Source organism: Myotis davidii, unplaced genomic scaffold (genome assembly GCF_000327345.1).
Source record: "Myotis davidii unplaced genomic scaffold, ASM32734v1 scaffold1115, whole genome shotgun sequence".
Classification (NCBI taxonomy): domain Eukaryota; kingdom Metazoa; phylum Chordata; class Mammalia; order Chiroptera; family Vespertilionidae; genus Myotis; species Myotis davidii.
In genome coordinates this window covers 196,559-213,380 of record NW_006287910.1, presented here as the reverse complement: position 1 = coordinate 213,380, position 16,822 = coordinate 196,559, and the positions used below count along the sequence as shown (strand labels likewise).

At 38.9% G+C, this 16,822-nt stretch overlaps 1 protein-coding gene across 1 annotated transcript in view; it reads right to left on the bottom strand.

Annotated features, from left to right (window-relative positions):
• ERCC4 (excision repair cross-complementation group 4) overlaps positions 1–16,822 on the bottom strand; it is a 28,866-nt gene that overhangs the window by 6,799 nt on the left and 5,245 nt on the right. Inside the window, exons 4-10 of the mRNA XM_006759668.2 lie at positions 16,784–16,822; positions 15,459–15,666; positions 13,107–13,287; positions 12,002–12,130; positions 10,512–10,622; positions 7,953–8,550; positions 6,111–6,203 (exon numbers count right to left, since the gene is read on the bottom strand). Coding sequence (XP_006759731.1) covers positions 6,111–6,203; positions 7,953–8,550; positions 10,512–10,622; positions 12,002–12,130; positions 13,107–13,287; positions 15,459–15,666; positions 16,784–16,822 — 1,359 coding nt within the window. The remainder of the gene's footprint in view (positions 1–6,110; positions 6,204–7,952; positions 8,551–10,511; positions 10,623–12,001; positions 12,131–13,106; positions 13,288–15,458; positions 15,667–16,783) is intronic.

Genomic DNA, 16,822 nt, shown 5'->3' with positions numbered 1-16,822 from the left:
GTTTTTTTTTGTTTGTTTTTTTTTTTCAGAGAGGAAGGGAGAGGGAGAGATAGAAACATCAATGATGAGACTCATTGATCGGCTGCCTCCTGCACGCCCCCTACTGGGGATTGAGCCCACAACCCGGGCATGTGTTCTTGACTGGAATCAAAGCTAGGACCCCTCAGTCTGGAGGCCAACACTCTATCCACTGAGCCAAACTGGCCAGGGCCTTGAAACAGCAAGTGCTGTTTGTGTCCAATTAGTACAAGATATGACAGACAAGAAGAATAAGGCTGTTCTCTTCCCGGTAGGGCTTGCAACTGAGTTGAGGAAACAAAGCAACCATGAGAGATGTGGGGACATGGAAAAAACTGCACTAAAAGAGACTAAAGTGAGGTGAAACAGAAGAGGAATCTTCAGTATTAACTAATAATTTCAACAAGGGTTAAACAGCAAAGACTTTCCAAACGGAAGGAAATGAAACCAGATGGACCCATTCTCCAACCACTCCAGATGACAGAGGAGATTTTAGAGCAGGGACCACTAAATGATACCACTGAACAACAGATATTATCATTTTAATTTCCATTCTATTTGAAATGACATACAAACGCACAGTTATAATCAGTACACCATTTTAGACACAAGGTGTTGGACAGCAGTTCCGGTTCAATTTTTCCTCCTTATCCTCAACACCAGCACCAGGTGTTGCCTGCTGGAAAATTCTTTGCAATGACAATGGCTCTGGCAGCCGCTAATTATGTTCCATTATATCTACTAGACCAGTGATGGCGAACCTATGACACACGTGTCAGAGGTGACACGCGTGTCAGAGGTGACACGCGAACTCATTTTTTTGGTTGATTTTTCTTTGTTAAATGGCATTTAAATATATAAAATAAATATCTAAAATATAAGTCTTTGTTTTACTATGGTTGCAAATATCAAAACATTTCTGTATGTGACACGGCACCAGAGTTAAGTTAGGGTTTTTCAAAATGCTGACACGCCGAGCTCAAAAGGTTCACCATCACTGTACTAGACTCTAGTTGAGGACAAAGGACCAATCATTCAAAAAAAATTATTGCTCTTAAATTTCTTTTTCTTTCACATTTGGGTTAACATTGAGGATTTTCTCTCTTTTTTTCTATTCTTTACACTGGCTACGCTGCACATCACACCTGGGAGCACTCCCATCTCCTGATGGATTTGTGATCTGTGCGTGGCGGGACAGCATGGTGCAGTGCAGACTCTGGAGAATCCTTATTTCCTGGATTTGAAATCACTTTTTGAAATTACTGTCTGTGTGGTCTTAGGCAAGTCATTTAATGGCTCAGTGTCTCGATTTCATCTGTAAAATGGTGATAATAAAACCCAGCTCAAAAAACTGTTACAAGGATTACACATTCTATGTAAGGCACTCAGAACAGGGCCTGTCACATAGTTAGTACTATAAAAAAGGTTAGCTGTTATTATAAGTGCACTTTTCTTTGTTTAATCTGTTTTTATTGATTTTAGAGAGTGAGGAAGGAAGAGGGAGAGAAACATCGATGAAAGACAAACAGAGATGGGCTGCCTCCTGCATGCCCCGAGCATGTGCCCGAACAGGGAATCGAACCAGCCACCTTTTGGTGCACAGGACAACGTCCAATCAACTGAGTCATACTGGCCAGACCTAAGTGTACTTTTCTGATAATGTGATAACCTTATCCCCTAATTATCCATGATTATTCTAAAAAACTGAAGATTACTTTTAAGTGATTCCACAACTGTTTCAATCAATACTATTAAATAAAACAGCTAGTTTACCATTAAATGTTATAACATAACTGCAAACTGGGTCTGAGAAAAAATATGCTCCTAAAACCACAGCTGTGAAGAAAATATTGTCTTCTCCAATTAATTTAACAGAAATCTGCCATAATTATATTCAGTCCCTTGCTTTCAGCATTTACATAATTATTCAAGTACTCTCTGTGACAGACACAAAATAATTTAAAAATTCAGATTCCTACTTCCATTTAATCTAAAATACTGAAGTTTCTTATTTTCTCTTCAACATCTTCAATGATGCGTGAATTGCTTGTACATGACAATATAGGGAGGAGGCGCTGAACTGGTCTCTGCCAATGGGCCTTTACTCAAGCCCTCATGCTAACCCATTTTGTGATCATATTTTCTAGTTGTAACATTTCAGATAATCTTGCCCCTTCCTGTGAAAAGCAGTGACCTTTCCAAAACTATGTGTACTCAGAATGTTATTACTAATTTTCCGATCCAGGGAGCACTTTATTATAAACACTTAGAAGTGCAATCTTTTTTCTCTTTACTCATCTGTAATCTACTCATCTTCAGTCCCATTAAACAATCTTTTCATCACCAGCTCGCTTGCTTGATTCGTTCTTCTCTGGCTATTTTAAATAGTCGTACTGCTTTTATTCTTACATCACCCATGAAGGAGGTCCTGGCAAAGGCACATTATCTGACTCTGACATTAAATTTTTCTCCAAGTACAGGTTCAGTGCAAATGCTCTTTCAGCAATGCACCTCACATATATTTTGCTTTTCAAAACAAACACTTCTCAAATTCCCCAGGTTTTCTGAGAAAGTATTTTAAGACTCTAAGTAGTATGACCTTCTGATTGCTATTTAATATGGGAAGATCTAATTTATAATAAGTAGACAATCACCATTGAGAGAGTTTAGAAAATTATGCCAGACCTTAGATAAAAATTACATTAACATCTGCTATGGAGACTACTGTATAGATTGAAATGTAGGAGACAATCCACATTCTGGGTTCTGCTGAGTAAGATTTCCAGTAAGCGCCAGGCTTATCCACACCTCATCACCGAGCCCTCTGATCTACAGAACTACTTACATGAACCAGGAAGGACCTGGGGCCCCCCAATACCGTGTTACAATCTGCTAAAGTACTCTTCTCCCTGCTGTACCAGAGAAGAGGCAGCCTCATGAAGGAAGCCTGGAGCATAAAAACTCACCTCCTTAGTACCTTCCTCCCCACACCGACTGGGCTCCTCAGGGGACAGCACTGGGCAGGAAGTGTTAACTCAGCAGGCTCGGGCTGCTCTACCCCTGCACATTCCTAAGAAAGGCCTGTCTCCTGGGGACTGGCCCGTGGCCAGCTTCTGGGAGATGAGCTCTGAGCCCCTGCAGCATTCTGCCTGGTTTCTGTACATCTGAGGCCTGGGGCCACACAGCACCAGTTGGATCAGATGCTTTATGCTAACATGTGTTTTTGCTTCAGGGGTAGAGGCTGTCAGGTTGGTACTCTGTGTCTGTGTGACTGAACCTCAATAAAGATGCTCAGCTGGGCGCCCTGTGGATAGCACTGCGTGAGCCGCCATGCACTGCTGCTGGGGAACTAAGCTCGGCTGTGTGACTCCTCGGGGAGAGGACACCCAGAAGCCTATGCCTGGATCTGCCTGGGCTTTCCCCAGGTGCTCTTTCCTGTGGCTGATTTTCATCGGTATCCTGCTGTAATAAACCGTAACCGTGTGAGATACCTGTGGGTCCTTCTAGTGAATCACTGAGCCTTAGGGTAGTCTTGGGGATCCTCAACAGGAAGACCAAAGTGAGTAACCTAATCTGAATGTTTTAGCTTTATGTGCTCATTTGTAACGTGGTGGCACTTACTTTAATCACAGAAACTGTAAGCAAGGGATGTTTTAAAAAGAATGAAGGAATGTTTAGCAGGTACCAGCCCACATCCAGGATCACCAGTTTTCTGACTCCATCTCCTAAATCTCTCTTAAATCTGTTCCTCTCTCCTCATCAACTGGATCTTGGCTACCTCCTTCTCAGACAATTGCAATAGCTTTCTGACTACCTTCCCTGCTCCATCCATTCCTCAGTGTGATGCCAGAGGGAGCCTTCAATGGTATACTTAGAACTCTTCAATGGTGTCTCATTGTCTTTGGAGTCAAGTCTTAAATCTTTCAACAGCCTTCTAGCACCTTTGAACCTTCGTATACACCCTTGGTCAACACAACCCCCTTGTCCACCTCGTCTACCTAGCAACTAGCACACATTCATGTATCAGCTTAAAGATCACTTCTGCAGTGAGGATGTCCCTAGTCTAACACTGGGTTAGATCTCTTTGACACACTCTCTTGTTACACCCATCTCTTTTACCTTCATAGACTGTAACACTCTGCACGTGTCAATTTATTATAATATTCACTGACTGCTTAATTATTTAATGTCTGTCTTTTCTACTAGAGGACAAGTTCTTGGAGGGCAGAGACATTTTCTGCACCATTGCTGTAACTTAAGCACTTTAATATAAGCACAGGGCTTGGCACGTAATAGATGCTCAATAAATATCTGTTGACTGAATCTTGGGCAAGTAAAGATATAGAAGACACAGAGACGCACTAAAAACTTTGGACCAAGAACAGATAGCCTATATAATACCTTGTTTGTTATAATACCTTCTTCAAAAAACGTGCAACCCCCCAAACACATACCATATAAACCATTCCACAAAACATGTTAATAGAAAATATATTTCCATAGGCTGAAAGGACTGACTAATAATTGTATGACTAGAAGCTGGAAGACTCCATGAATAAGGCACATCACAATCACAGAGGAGGGGAAAGATAGATCCATGTGGTATGCTGAGCCCCTCCATAGGGACTCCATGGCACTGATTCACTCAACACCCCTGGACAAACTGGGTCTGTAGAGTTTATGCATATACTGAGAGTCCACAGCTAGTGTTGGAGGATGGCTGTCGACTCTGAAATTTTGCCCAGGGCCCTGGCAGGCTAGCTACCACTAAAAAGGGTCTTTGCCTTCTCATTGCCATTGATACACTGCCAATGTCAGAGGCCTGGAAGATGGGCATAGCCGCCATTCTCAGCTCAGGTCATAGTCTCTTCTGGTCTAACCTTTTCTCTGCCTCAACTCCAAGATGCCCTGTCCAGCCCTGCCCTGGCTTCTGAGGCCCTTAATGGGATCATTTGATCCATTTTCCCTCACTAAGCTGTGATCTCCTTCACAATGTCCCTGGTGGGAGGTTATCAGATTTCTCAAACATTACCAGGGGTGAGAGGTAGCCATCCTGCCGGGAACCAATCCCAGCATGTCATAATTTCAAGAGATGAAACTTGGGAACTCAACAGGGTTGAGTGACACATGTAGTCACCTGTTGGGAATGGCTAAAGGCATTTCCCCAAACCTGAATAGGAAACTGATTGTGGCTACCAGACAGTTAAAGGGCATCTTAATCTACATGTTATTGCCTCCTATTGGCCAAACACCTGTACAGCCGTAGGCTATTCCCCAAACTGACAATGCTTCTGTACCCTTTGAAGTGTATTATCTTCACCTTGCCTTAGGACAAATCATGTTAATAAAAGCAAGGGTCCTAGACAAGGAGGAAGTCTTCAGTTCCTTTAGCTGAAGGTCCTCTGACCCCCAATGCCTTTCAAAATGATATCTCGTCTCCGGGCTCTTTAATAGTCTCTGGATTCCTATGTCATCTATGCGCAGCCTTTTCCAGATTCCTGAACCCTCTTGATGCTGGGACATGAACCCCGGCACCATCCAGTGTGTGAATATCTCACTGAGAAACATTTTCCTCATATTAAACTAAGAAGCCTTTTCTATTTAGATGTAGAACACTCGGAGGACGAGATGTAGGACACTTGTTCTCAAAAGCATACACTTCTGTTCAGATAAAGATCATACCTTTTCAAAAATATTTTCCCAGAGCGATCTACTGATCTAAACTGACCTGGATGTAAAAAGTATTTCCCAGTAAATAGTCAAGCAGTCACGCACCACAGACAATGCAAATTGTACAGGGATTTTAAAGAAATCATAGTTCAAAGGAATGGGAGAAATCTTGTGCATGGGGAGAGGAAGAGAGAGTTTTAAGAACATATATCTTAGAAAAGCAGTGTTTCAGTTATATATCTTTACAGGCACATTTCTAATATCCTATGAAAGCACTGAAAAGCAATTGGTGATGGGTTTACCTACATGTGATCCTCCCCAACCTCTTCTCCTCTCCATCCTCCCAGAGGGCTTTTAGACACTGGCCCGCCCAGAGAAGCCTTGCCAATAGAGTCCGTGCTTTCCGACTGTCTATGCATTACCTGATGAGTTTTTCAAAAGCTTCCTTTTCCTTCCGCAAAGCAGTGAGATAGCGTTGTTCCTCGGTCGAACCTCCGTATATGAGAAAGTAAACCCTGCAAGTGAGGACAGAACTCTTTTAGATTGTAATCCCTGAAAGGAAGAGCATAGTATTTGAAATAAGCAACCTGAAGTGCTCAAATAGTAAATATTGGACTAAGGATACAAGTTCCATTCATCATACTGAAATTCAGCTGCCTGAACCCCACATGTTAAAGGTCTCACTGCCACATGGGTCCTTTTCTTTTGCCAAAGGAAGAACAGAGTTTAGGTAAACAGTGAAATAGAACGGGAGGGATAGAATAATTCTTTCCTTATAACTACAAACAAACCAGAAAACACAAAATCTCAGTGGCTTCTCTATTTTCAATGTTTCTTTGCATCTTTGCCAAACAAGCATTTAAGAAGTTGGGCAGTCGTTGTAAAAAGCAGCTTATGAAAGTGCATATTAGTGAGAAATAAACAAATGAAATCTATATGAACTTTATCTTCACAAGCAATTTCTCAGTTCTTTCTTCTTCATGTCTTAACAGCGCTGAGTCATCGCACATTTTACATAAGCACACAGACACTGAAGACATGTGGGTTACAACAGGCTCCTCAAGGAATAACTTGATATATGCTTTTCTTTTAGAAAAGGTCTGCTTTTCTACCTTGCTTATTGCTATGAAGATGAATTAAGCACCGTTTCTGTCCCTTTCCTGCACCTTCTATCAGAGATATTTCCCTTTTGCAGCCCTCGATTTTTCTTTTAGACGTCACCCTCCTAGATTCTTTGAAGTGTGAACAGGGAAGAGACCGCTGGACAGTGAGTCCAGAGACCTTAGCTCTTCCATGAATGTGCCACGTGGCTGAGGGAAGTCGTTCGCCATTTGTGGGCTTCCACTTCCCACTGACACAGTGAGCAGCTGAATTCCCAGGTTCCTTCTGATTCTGACATTTTGTTTGCAAATATCACACTATTTTATTCTCAGGCAACAAAGAAGAGACAAGCCATCTACAAAGTTGATCAATAGCAAAGTATCAAAAATTTACCAGCCTGTAATTATTTTACCAGCTTCGTTCTCATCTCTTCATTCTGCATTATTTCTGATCCACTTCCTCCATTCATCTCTACTCTGAAAGGCTGCATTCGTTAAACTGCTAGGAAAAATTTCTTTGGCTCTGTTTTGTGGTTCAGACTGTGTTCAGGATATTAATTTTGTTGTTTATTTCCCCTCAGATAACTGGAGAGCCGGAACACTATATTCTTTGGGAGGCATCATTTTCTCATCTGATATTTCTGTAGATTGTTCACCTGATTATTTCTTGAAACTCGAGAAAACTTGGCACAATAATTCCTCAAATACTTTAGTTTTATGTGAATGTAACTCAGAGTCACTTCTTAAAATTTATAAGAAAGACATTTTAGAAGATTGAAATTATTTAGCTGAGTCATAATGACATTAATTTTGGGGAGAAGTCAGGATATAAATTTCCTAGACTTGTTCAGATAGAGCACCCCCATAAGGTACAAACGAGAGCATAAAGAATATGGAACATAACAACAGAGCAGCAAGTAATGAGATCACGAACAGTCCCCTGGATTCGCTGTTATGCTACATTGGCTATCCTTCCTATGCACGCTCCCAGATTCATCAGAAAGCAAAATAAGGTTTCAGAAATGTAACCAACACATAACGACAGAACGTGAAAGATAAGAAAACCCACATGTGACAGGGGATAGTTTCGGTGCTAAATCCTAAAGAACTGTGAATGTGAAGCCTTACAGATGCAGTTCACACTCCACACTCTTTATAACTTGCCTGAGCGGTTTCCCGGGCCTACTTGCCCGGTAAATTTCGAGCTGACGCACGAATGTTAGCTCTGCGTCATACAGAACCACGTATCTTGGCTCCACTTCGTGGAGTACCCTCGTCAGGGCATAGGGGTCGCTACAACCCAGAAGTGGGTGGATGATGATGAGGGGGTCTTTCAGAATTCCATAAGCGGCATCCGATGACAAGTTTAAATCAAACTCCTCCTGCTTGATTTCTTCTAAGCAGCTCTCTGGGCTGCTGCATAAGTCTCTAGGGTATCCCTCTTTGCTATCCCCTTCCTCTTCAAGTTCTTCAGGTTTCTCCATCATCTGAGTTAAGGTTAACTTTTGTTTCTTCTTTTTGAGAGCTCGTTCTTTGGCAGGAGCTCTTTCCTTGTTTTGGGGGTCTTTGGGTCTTTTGTTAGATTTCACAGTTCTCTTTGCACCATCCTCCTTTCTGAAAGCCACCCACACATCCTCAGCCTTGCTCTCCTTCTCAAAGGCTTTCCTGTAGAGTCTCAGCAAGAAGGCCTCTGCTCCCATGGTGATATACTCTCTTAGCTGGGAACACGTTCGGTCATCACTTGCACAAATAAGTACTTGACCTAAAATTAGAAAACAATATTACGTCACTATTCCCTATGGGCCCCCTCACCCCTTTCCTCACAAGGAAGACACATTTTATCTCTTGGTGCTAAAGACAGAACATTTATAATTTGTTTAAAAAGGGTCTTAGATGCAGGATCATGTAAAACTTTAAGTTGAAGCCAGAAATATTTAATCTTATGAAAGATTAATGTATAATGGTGGCTTTAAAAAATCTCTTATTAATTAATAATTCCCAGAGAATCTTATACACCAAAATAAATTCCAAGTGGATTACAGAGTCAAATGTTAAATATTAAATTATTTTTAAAAAGGTGACTCTTTTTCATCTGTCTGGCTACAGACGGTTTTCTAGGCTTAAAAGCAACAGAAAAAAATCTCAGGAAGATCGATATCTATAAGTTAAGACCGACTCTATAAGAATAAAACACTGTGCATTAAAAAACAAGAGAAAAAAAGAACGTTATGCAACAATGATAAATGTTAGTATCTTTACTGGGTAAAAGATGATATAAATAAGGACATAGCCTAAGTTGGCAAAGAAAACTAAGACAAAAAAGGAAATGCATTTGAGAAAATACTGAACCTATCGAACATCAAAACGTAAAACAAGATAACATTTTTCTCCAATCAAATTGATAAATTATACCTGCACTAGAGGCCTGGTACAGGACATTCGTGCACTGGGGAAGGGGTGGGGGGGGGGCTTCCCTCAATCCAGCCTGTGCCAGTCCGGGACCCCCAAGGGGTCCTTAGCGATGCCACGGAGGTGGGAGAGGTTCCTGCCACTGCTTCTTCATTCACCAGCCTTAAGCCCACTGGCGAGCCTAGCTTCTGGCTGAGCGACGCTTCCCCTGTGGGAGCGCACAGACCACCAGGGGACAGCTCCTGCATTGAGCGACGCTCCCCCTGGTGGTCAGTGCACGTCATAGTGACTGGTCGTTCGGCTGTTCGGTTGATTTGCACATTAGCCTTTTATTATATAGGACGTGCACATATACACACAAATAGATAGACTCTCTAGTCATTGTTACCTAAGTGAAAAAGAAATAAACTCTTATACTGCTAGAAGAAATGAAAGTTGATAAAAACTTTTTGTAAATCAATGTGGTAATATGTTTCAAGAACTTTAAAAATGTTAGTGTCATTTGACTCATCAATTCTATATCCAGAAATTTCATTTACATATGACTTTATCAATGTGAAATAGAAGATACAGGAAAAGAAGGCTAGAAGGAATTGTGCCAAAGTTAATTTTGTTAATAAAGGCCAATGTTAATAACATGGCTGCCAGACACAATTTTTTGCCTTCTCTTTTTTCTGTATATTTTTTATTTTTCTAGTTGAGCATGTGTGACTTTGGTCTGGGATAATATCACCAACACATTTACTAATAAAAGGATTGTATGCTTGCCTTTATTGCTTTGCAGGATTTCAAAGACTCAATTAGTTTAAAAATCTAGTTTTCTTTTATTTTCTGTTTGGTTTTATTTTTTTAATTTAGGTCAGGCTTAGTCTATGTTAATCTAGTATACTCATGTTTGAAGAAAGCAGCCCTAAAAGTTGGAATTTTTGTAAGGCTAAGTCAATGTCACTCTATATAATAGTTTAGGCTTCCCTGAGAAGATACTTGCTGAGGAAATAAAACATAAGACCCCTTAGCTTGCTCCTTGGGGATTCCAGATTTCAAGCCTGGTAAATATATATGTGGAGATTAGCTGTGTCTTTTACTAGAATTCCTGGGAACCCAAACAGTAAAAGAACCTGCTTTCATGAATACATAGTGACTTAACCTGGAGAAAGTCATACAGATAGGGGGCTGCTGCTAGATTTCTGTGTTCATTTGGCAGTTATTCTCCTACATTTTATAAACAAAGTAGTAAGCTATTTTTAAAGGGCTAATAAAAAAGACTCATTGCCCTGATTTTGAAAGCAGATGTCAGCATCTTCCTTTTCCTACCTGGACCACCAAGGGCTTCACTCTCCGAATTTTCTGCTTCAATTTCTTTCAGTACTTCAGTCAGTGCTTCCCACTTTGGGTTGCTTTCCAGGACCAGTTCCTTTTTTGTTTCTGGATAGAAATAAAAGATAATCTCATTCTATGTGATAATTTTTACCCACAAAGTATTCTGAAGATTTTCAAATCAATAGATAACATAAGCATCACTCCATATGCCCATTCCTTTGAGCTTCCTCCATAATGCCAGGGAGAATCTGTTTCCTTGAAAGAAGTCTCCTTGTGGTTTAAATCAAAGGCACTTCAAACCAACATTTCATAATGCCTTGATAGAAAGTGATATTCAAGGTCACTAATAAGAGATAAGTCTGTGTTAGCTGTCAATTGTGATGCTATATATGACCTGCTATACAAAAAAAAAATCAGTAGAAAGGAACAGTATTCACTGTTTCTAAAATCCCCATGATTTTCACAATCCTGAACATAAAATAGAATTAGACACAGTCAAATTTTTATTTCACAACACTAATATGTTTCAGTTTTAAAAGAGATCTTTGAACCAGAAAGTAAGCAGTAACTTTATCCCATGCCTTAAGAAACCAATGATTTTTGTTGTTGAGCTGTATGAGTTCTTTACATATTTTGGATATTAGCCCCTTATCAAAGATATTGTTTGCAAATATCTTTTCCCATTCAGTTGGTTGCCTTTTTGTTCGGTTGGCTTCTTCTGTGCAGAAACTTTTTAGTTTGGTGTAGGTTGAGAGTATCATGTCAGTAAAATAAGTCAGATGGAAAAGGACAAGAATCATATGATTTCACTCACATGTGGGATATAAAAGAGAAAACAACAAATGAACAAACAAATAAATAAACTTATAGACACCGACAACAGTATGGTGGTTATCAGAGGGACAAGAGGTCAAATATATGGCGATGAAAGGAGACTACACAATGCAGTATACAGATTATGTATTATGAAATTGTACACCTGAAACTTATATATTATTAACCAATATTACCCCAATAAATTTAATTTTAAAAACTTAATGATATTAATTATATTGGAATAAAATATATATTTGCCTCATTCTAGTACATTTATGTTCTCTAAAAACTAAAGGGATGTTAAAATGTTCCACTAAGACTTTAAGTGCCCCAACTAGTAATTACTCTGAAGTTAAAATAAAAATCTATACTTCTTTTGCAGCAGTAAGAATATACTCGATTGATACTTGGCATTTGTTACTTGGAACTCCTTGATTATGGATTCTAAGGATTTGCCATGGTGAATACGTTTTTCTTTTGTTCGTTTTTTGCCGTGGTGAATAGTTTTAACATACATTACATATGTTACATATAACCTACACTTAACAGACAGGTACACATTTTCACATGGCCAAAAAGGATTTAAAATTTCAGTGTAACTTGATAAGCAATTCCACACCAAATACTGAAATAAAAGGCACATTTAAAGACTTAAGCCTACAAGATACCTTGCTCTTCTTTAATCTCCACTTTTTCGGACATTTTGCCTTTTTTACTCATTTTGGCATCTGGAACACGATAAACCCTTGCTCGAGCATTTACAAACATCGAGGTGCTGGAGTCAAGAAACAGCCAACCTAATATAAAGAGTTAAAAAAAAAACAAACACCTTCAAATTTTAAAGAATCTCTCATGGTCCCATGATCTATATATACACCTGGCTGCCATCTAGTTCTTCTCTGAACCTGTGGCCTCTGTCACGGTTTGGTCAGACCAGTGGTTTTCAAAGTGTGGCCTATAGGCTCTTGGGGGACCCCAACATATTTTCATGGGGTTTATCTTCATAATAACACAACTTTTCTCATAATAATACTAACTCATTATTTGACTTTTTCCCCCTGCATTGACATTTCCTATGATGGTGCAACAGCGTTAGTACGTAACACTGCTGGTGCCTCAGCACCATCAAGGCAGTGGAACCAAAGTGTACTAACCATCAGTGTATTCTTCATTTCAATGCATTTGCCGTTTATCACTCAAGAAGGTCCCTGATGAAGCAGTAAAAATTATGAATCCTATTAAGTCTTGGCCTCAGGGGCCCATGGGCCATACTTTGAAAATCACCAGCCTAGGCCACAAGAGTGAGGGAAGGATGTGACTGACAGCAAAGCAAGACAGTGCCCAGGCATATGTGATGCTATGTTTCCTTACAAATATCTCATCTTTGGTCTTCAGCACTCTAGCTGATGAAACCCCATACTGTCTTACTGTTTCTGCAGGGAAAATGAATTTTAAATTCTTAACAACTAACCTTCCAGAATGCAAGCTATTTCTAGGTTGGGAACTGCTTGTATTATACAGATTTTTTTTCTAGAAATAAAATTGCCCAGAATGGATATGAATATTTATTACTATAAAGAACAGAAGTTAAGTAGGCGGGAACATTAGCTATCAATAAAACCTATATCCTTGCGCTAGGAATGTAAAATGTAATTTGAAGCCTGAATATATCATGTAGGTAAATATAGCACTCCCCACACCTGATTCCTCCACGAAACCCAGAACTATACTCAAATCAGCTCCGAGGAGAATATTAGTATTTTTATCTCCCACCTGAATTTTGACCAAAAGCCTTCTCTGTTGCACGCAGGGATTCCAGAAGATTAAGAAATGTGATACAATCATACTGAGAGAGATATTGCAGTAAAGTTCGTAGTATCTTCAAATCCTGAACCAAGGATTTTGTCTTGGCTCCAAGTTGGTGCCACAAAGGATCCAGATAATGGCGGATTGTCTAAAACAAGAATAAGATTTAGTATTGCTAGAATATGCTCCATATAGCTATTATTAATACAGATTATACTTTCAAAAATATCATCCCCTGTATACCTAAAAAATGGTTAAAATGATTTATGTATATTTTATCACAATAAAAATATCCACAATATTATCTTCCAAGGAAGTGGATAGAAATTTCAGTTCATAAGATTCTAAAAATGTTTAATTTTTCAAATACAATGCAGAATGCTTCATCAGTAGAATCTTTACAATCAGATAGAGTCAATTCATAATTGTCCATATGTACAGTTATAGTCAGAAGAGAAAAGGCCTGATAAACATCAGATAATCAATGATTTATTTTTAGGAAGAGTCAAAGCATGTAGCTCAGACATTCAATGTCTGCCAAGTTCAGCTGTGACTCTGTTCTGGACTGATAAAGTTGTGGGGTCCAGTTGGACAGTGGAGCAGAGGGCATAAACCAGGGAAACTACCTAACATTAAATTAAATAATTTACCTTAATTTGTTGGTGCAAAAGATCTTAGCTTTTTTTTTTTAAGTGTGTTTCATGGATGGGCAAATAGTGTTAAGTTACTGACTAAACTGTTAAATTGACTAAATTGTTAAATTAACAAACTGACTAAATTTGAATATTTTTTTAAAAATTCTTTTTATTGATTTCGAGAAGGGAGAGGGAGAGAGAGATAGAAACATCAATGATGAGAGAGAATCATTGATCGGCTGCCTCCTGCTCACCCCACACTGGGGATCGAGCCCACAATCTGGGTGTATGCCCTAACCAGGAATCGAACCGTGACCTTCTGGTTCATAGGTCAATGCTCAACCACTGAGCCACACCAGCCGGGCTTGATTGCTTTTTAAGATAATAAAAAGTTGCCTAAAACACACAACAACTTCATGTACTGTAAACACAATGCAGATATCTACATAACCACAACTATATACATGACTATTTCCTTCATAAACTGACTCTGTAACTAAAAAGGATAATACTGGCAGCATCACATGGAAGCAGTATCACTACATGGCATTTTACCTAACAAAATTATTGTCCAAACTAGGATTCTTGTAAAAATGAAATGATACTATTAATAATTATTCCATAACAACCGGCAAATACTGGAACTGTTCTAGACAAACTGGGACATGTAATGCCTGTCTCTTTTGTAAGATCATCTATAAAAGTTAAATTTTCTAACAAGATGCATGTTATAGCTATATTTAGTTTGGTTACTAAAAGAATACCTAAAACAATACTTTGACTATTACTAGCCAGGGGATGTTAAACAGAAATTTAGTGCAAAACATATTAGACTATGTGTTGTTTTTCTAGGATATAGACATTCTATTAAAAGAATGTGAAGGTGTGTGTGTGTGTGTGGTTTCACCACACACTAAATTATAATAAGCTTTACTTTAATAACAGAGGAAATTCATTTTATGTATCATTACTTCACAGTAAAAGATGCAATTTTTTTTGAGAATCAAAGATACAAGGATTAAAATTTTCCCTTTTTTATAACTACTCGGTATTACTTCCAGTGACAAAGAAACTGACTTAGAGTTTTAAAGAAAGGAACTTAGTCTACCAAAATATGAAAAAAAAAAGGTGCCTGGAATCCTTAAAAAGTGAGCATTTTACGGATCTACAATTCAGTCTCAGACATTTACCTATATGTATTAATATTAACCTATGATGAAAAAATTAGGAAAAAAAAACCGTTGGACTAAAGTCTTACCATTTTCTCAATTCAGAATGTAACTTTAAGGCAACAAATTTCACATTCCTCACTAATGAAAACTCATCCAAATTATTCTTACTCTAAACAAGAGATTATACATTCTGAAGCAGTCTTATGTAAAACTCTTCTACCTGTAGATATCCTAATGCTGTCATTTAAGAGCAAACAGGTTATGTATGCTCCTCTTAATTATATTTAAAATGAGATAATCACTGCAAGATCAGAATTGTGCTTATATGCCAATTCACATATTTTACTACAAATGTAGTAAACCAAAGAAGCTATCTGTACTTTAAATCACCTCCAATCTAATTAAAAACAACAGCAAATTCCTATGAAGAACACTGCAAATATTAAAATAACTGGCATTCTTTAAAATTATAACATAACAAACTGTGCTTCAAAAGGAAAGAAACAGAGTACCTTGTCAAAGGGCTTTCCAATGGCATTTTCTAAAGACAAATCTTCGACTTCCAGCGATGGGTTATGGCATTTTAGTTCCTTCAGGCATGCATTTAAAATGTCCAGGATAGCAGTCTGAATGGCAAGCATGGCAGGCGTCATAGAAACATGAATTTCTACAACTTCAGGTTTGTGCTGCTCCAAAAACGAGTTTACTGCGACATGGAACCTAAAGAGACGAATATTTTTCAAATATTTTCTAGAGTTTCAACAGCTATGTATTTCTGGTCTCAGTTTAATTTCCTAACTTTTTTTAATGCAATTAAGAGACAAACAATATAGAAAGCAAAATGACAATGTTTTCAGGAATACTTTGAACCTCCATGAATGGAGATTATTCAAATAAAGCAGAGGTCAGTAAACTATGGTCTGGGCTAAATCCTGGGCCTATTTTTAAGAAATATGTTTTCATTGCTTTTTAGAGAGAGGAAGAGAGCAACACTGATATGAGAGAGGAACACTGATTGGTTGCCTCCCGTATGCACTGTGACTGGGAACCGAACCCAAAACCTGGGCATGTGCCCTGACCAGGAATCGAACTGGCGACCTGATGGTGCACTGGATGATGCTCAGCCAACTGAGCCACAGCGGCCAGGGCTGGGCCTATTTGAGACATAGCCATGCCCACGGTTCATGCATTGCCTATGGCTACTTTCATGCTAGGACAGCAGAGTTGAAGAACTGACAGACCTCATGGCCCACAAAACTTAAGTCTTTACAAACTGGCCCCTTCCGGGAAAGGTTTGTTGATACCCAAAATAAGGTATGATCAAGAAACAAAAAAGAAACAACTACTCTTAAATACCATAAAGTGTAACCAAAATACCTATTAGCATAGGTTGCAAAGTGTTTGAAAATTGAAGCCTTCTGTTTTTCCTAGAAATTTACTGAAATTCTTCAAAATCTCTGGGCATTATTTCCCTGACGGGTTATTTTCAAAGTGGAAGTGGGAGTCTTGGCCACTGAATCTGCAGTTCACCTACTGCTGCTGTGTAGATGAGTCTCTAGATTGCTCTCTGGGAGTTTTATTAAGTGGATGAGAAAGGATAACACGGCTGCATTTGGGTGGTTTTGATGGGGCTACCAGAAAAATAACTATCAAATCTCTTTCTCCTTTTCAAAGAATCACAAATGTGGTGACCATACATTATTTATATTTGGATGCACTTGTTATGAACCTGACGAGCACGTATCAAGTCCAATTACAGTAAATTTTACATTACATTAAAGTGCAAAGTTAAATGACAGCAGATTCCCTCAGAAATTGATCACATAATGCTATTTACCTTGGCCACAGATACAGCTTCCTTACGAAAAGATTCCTC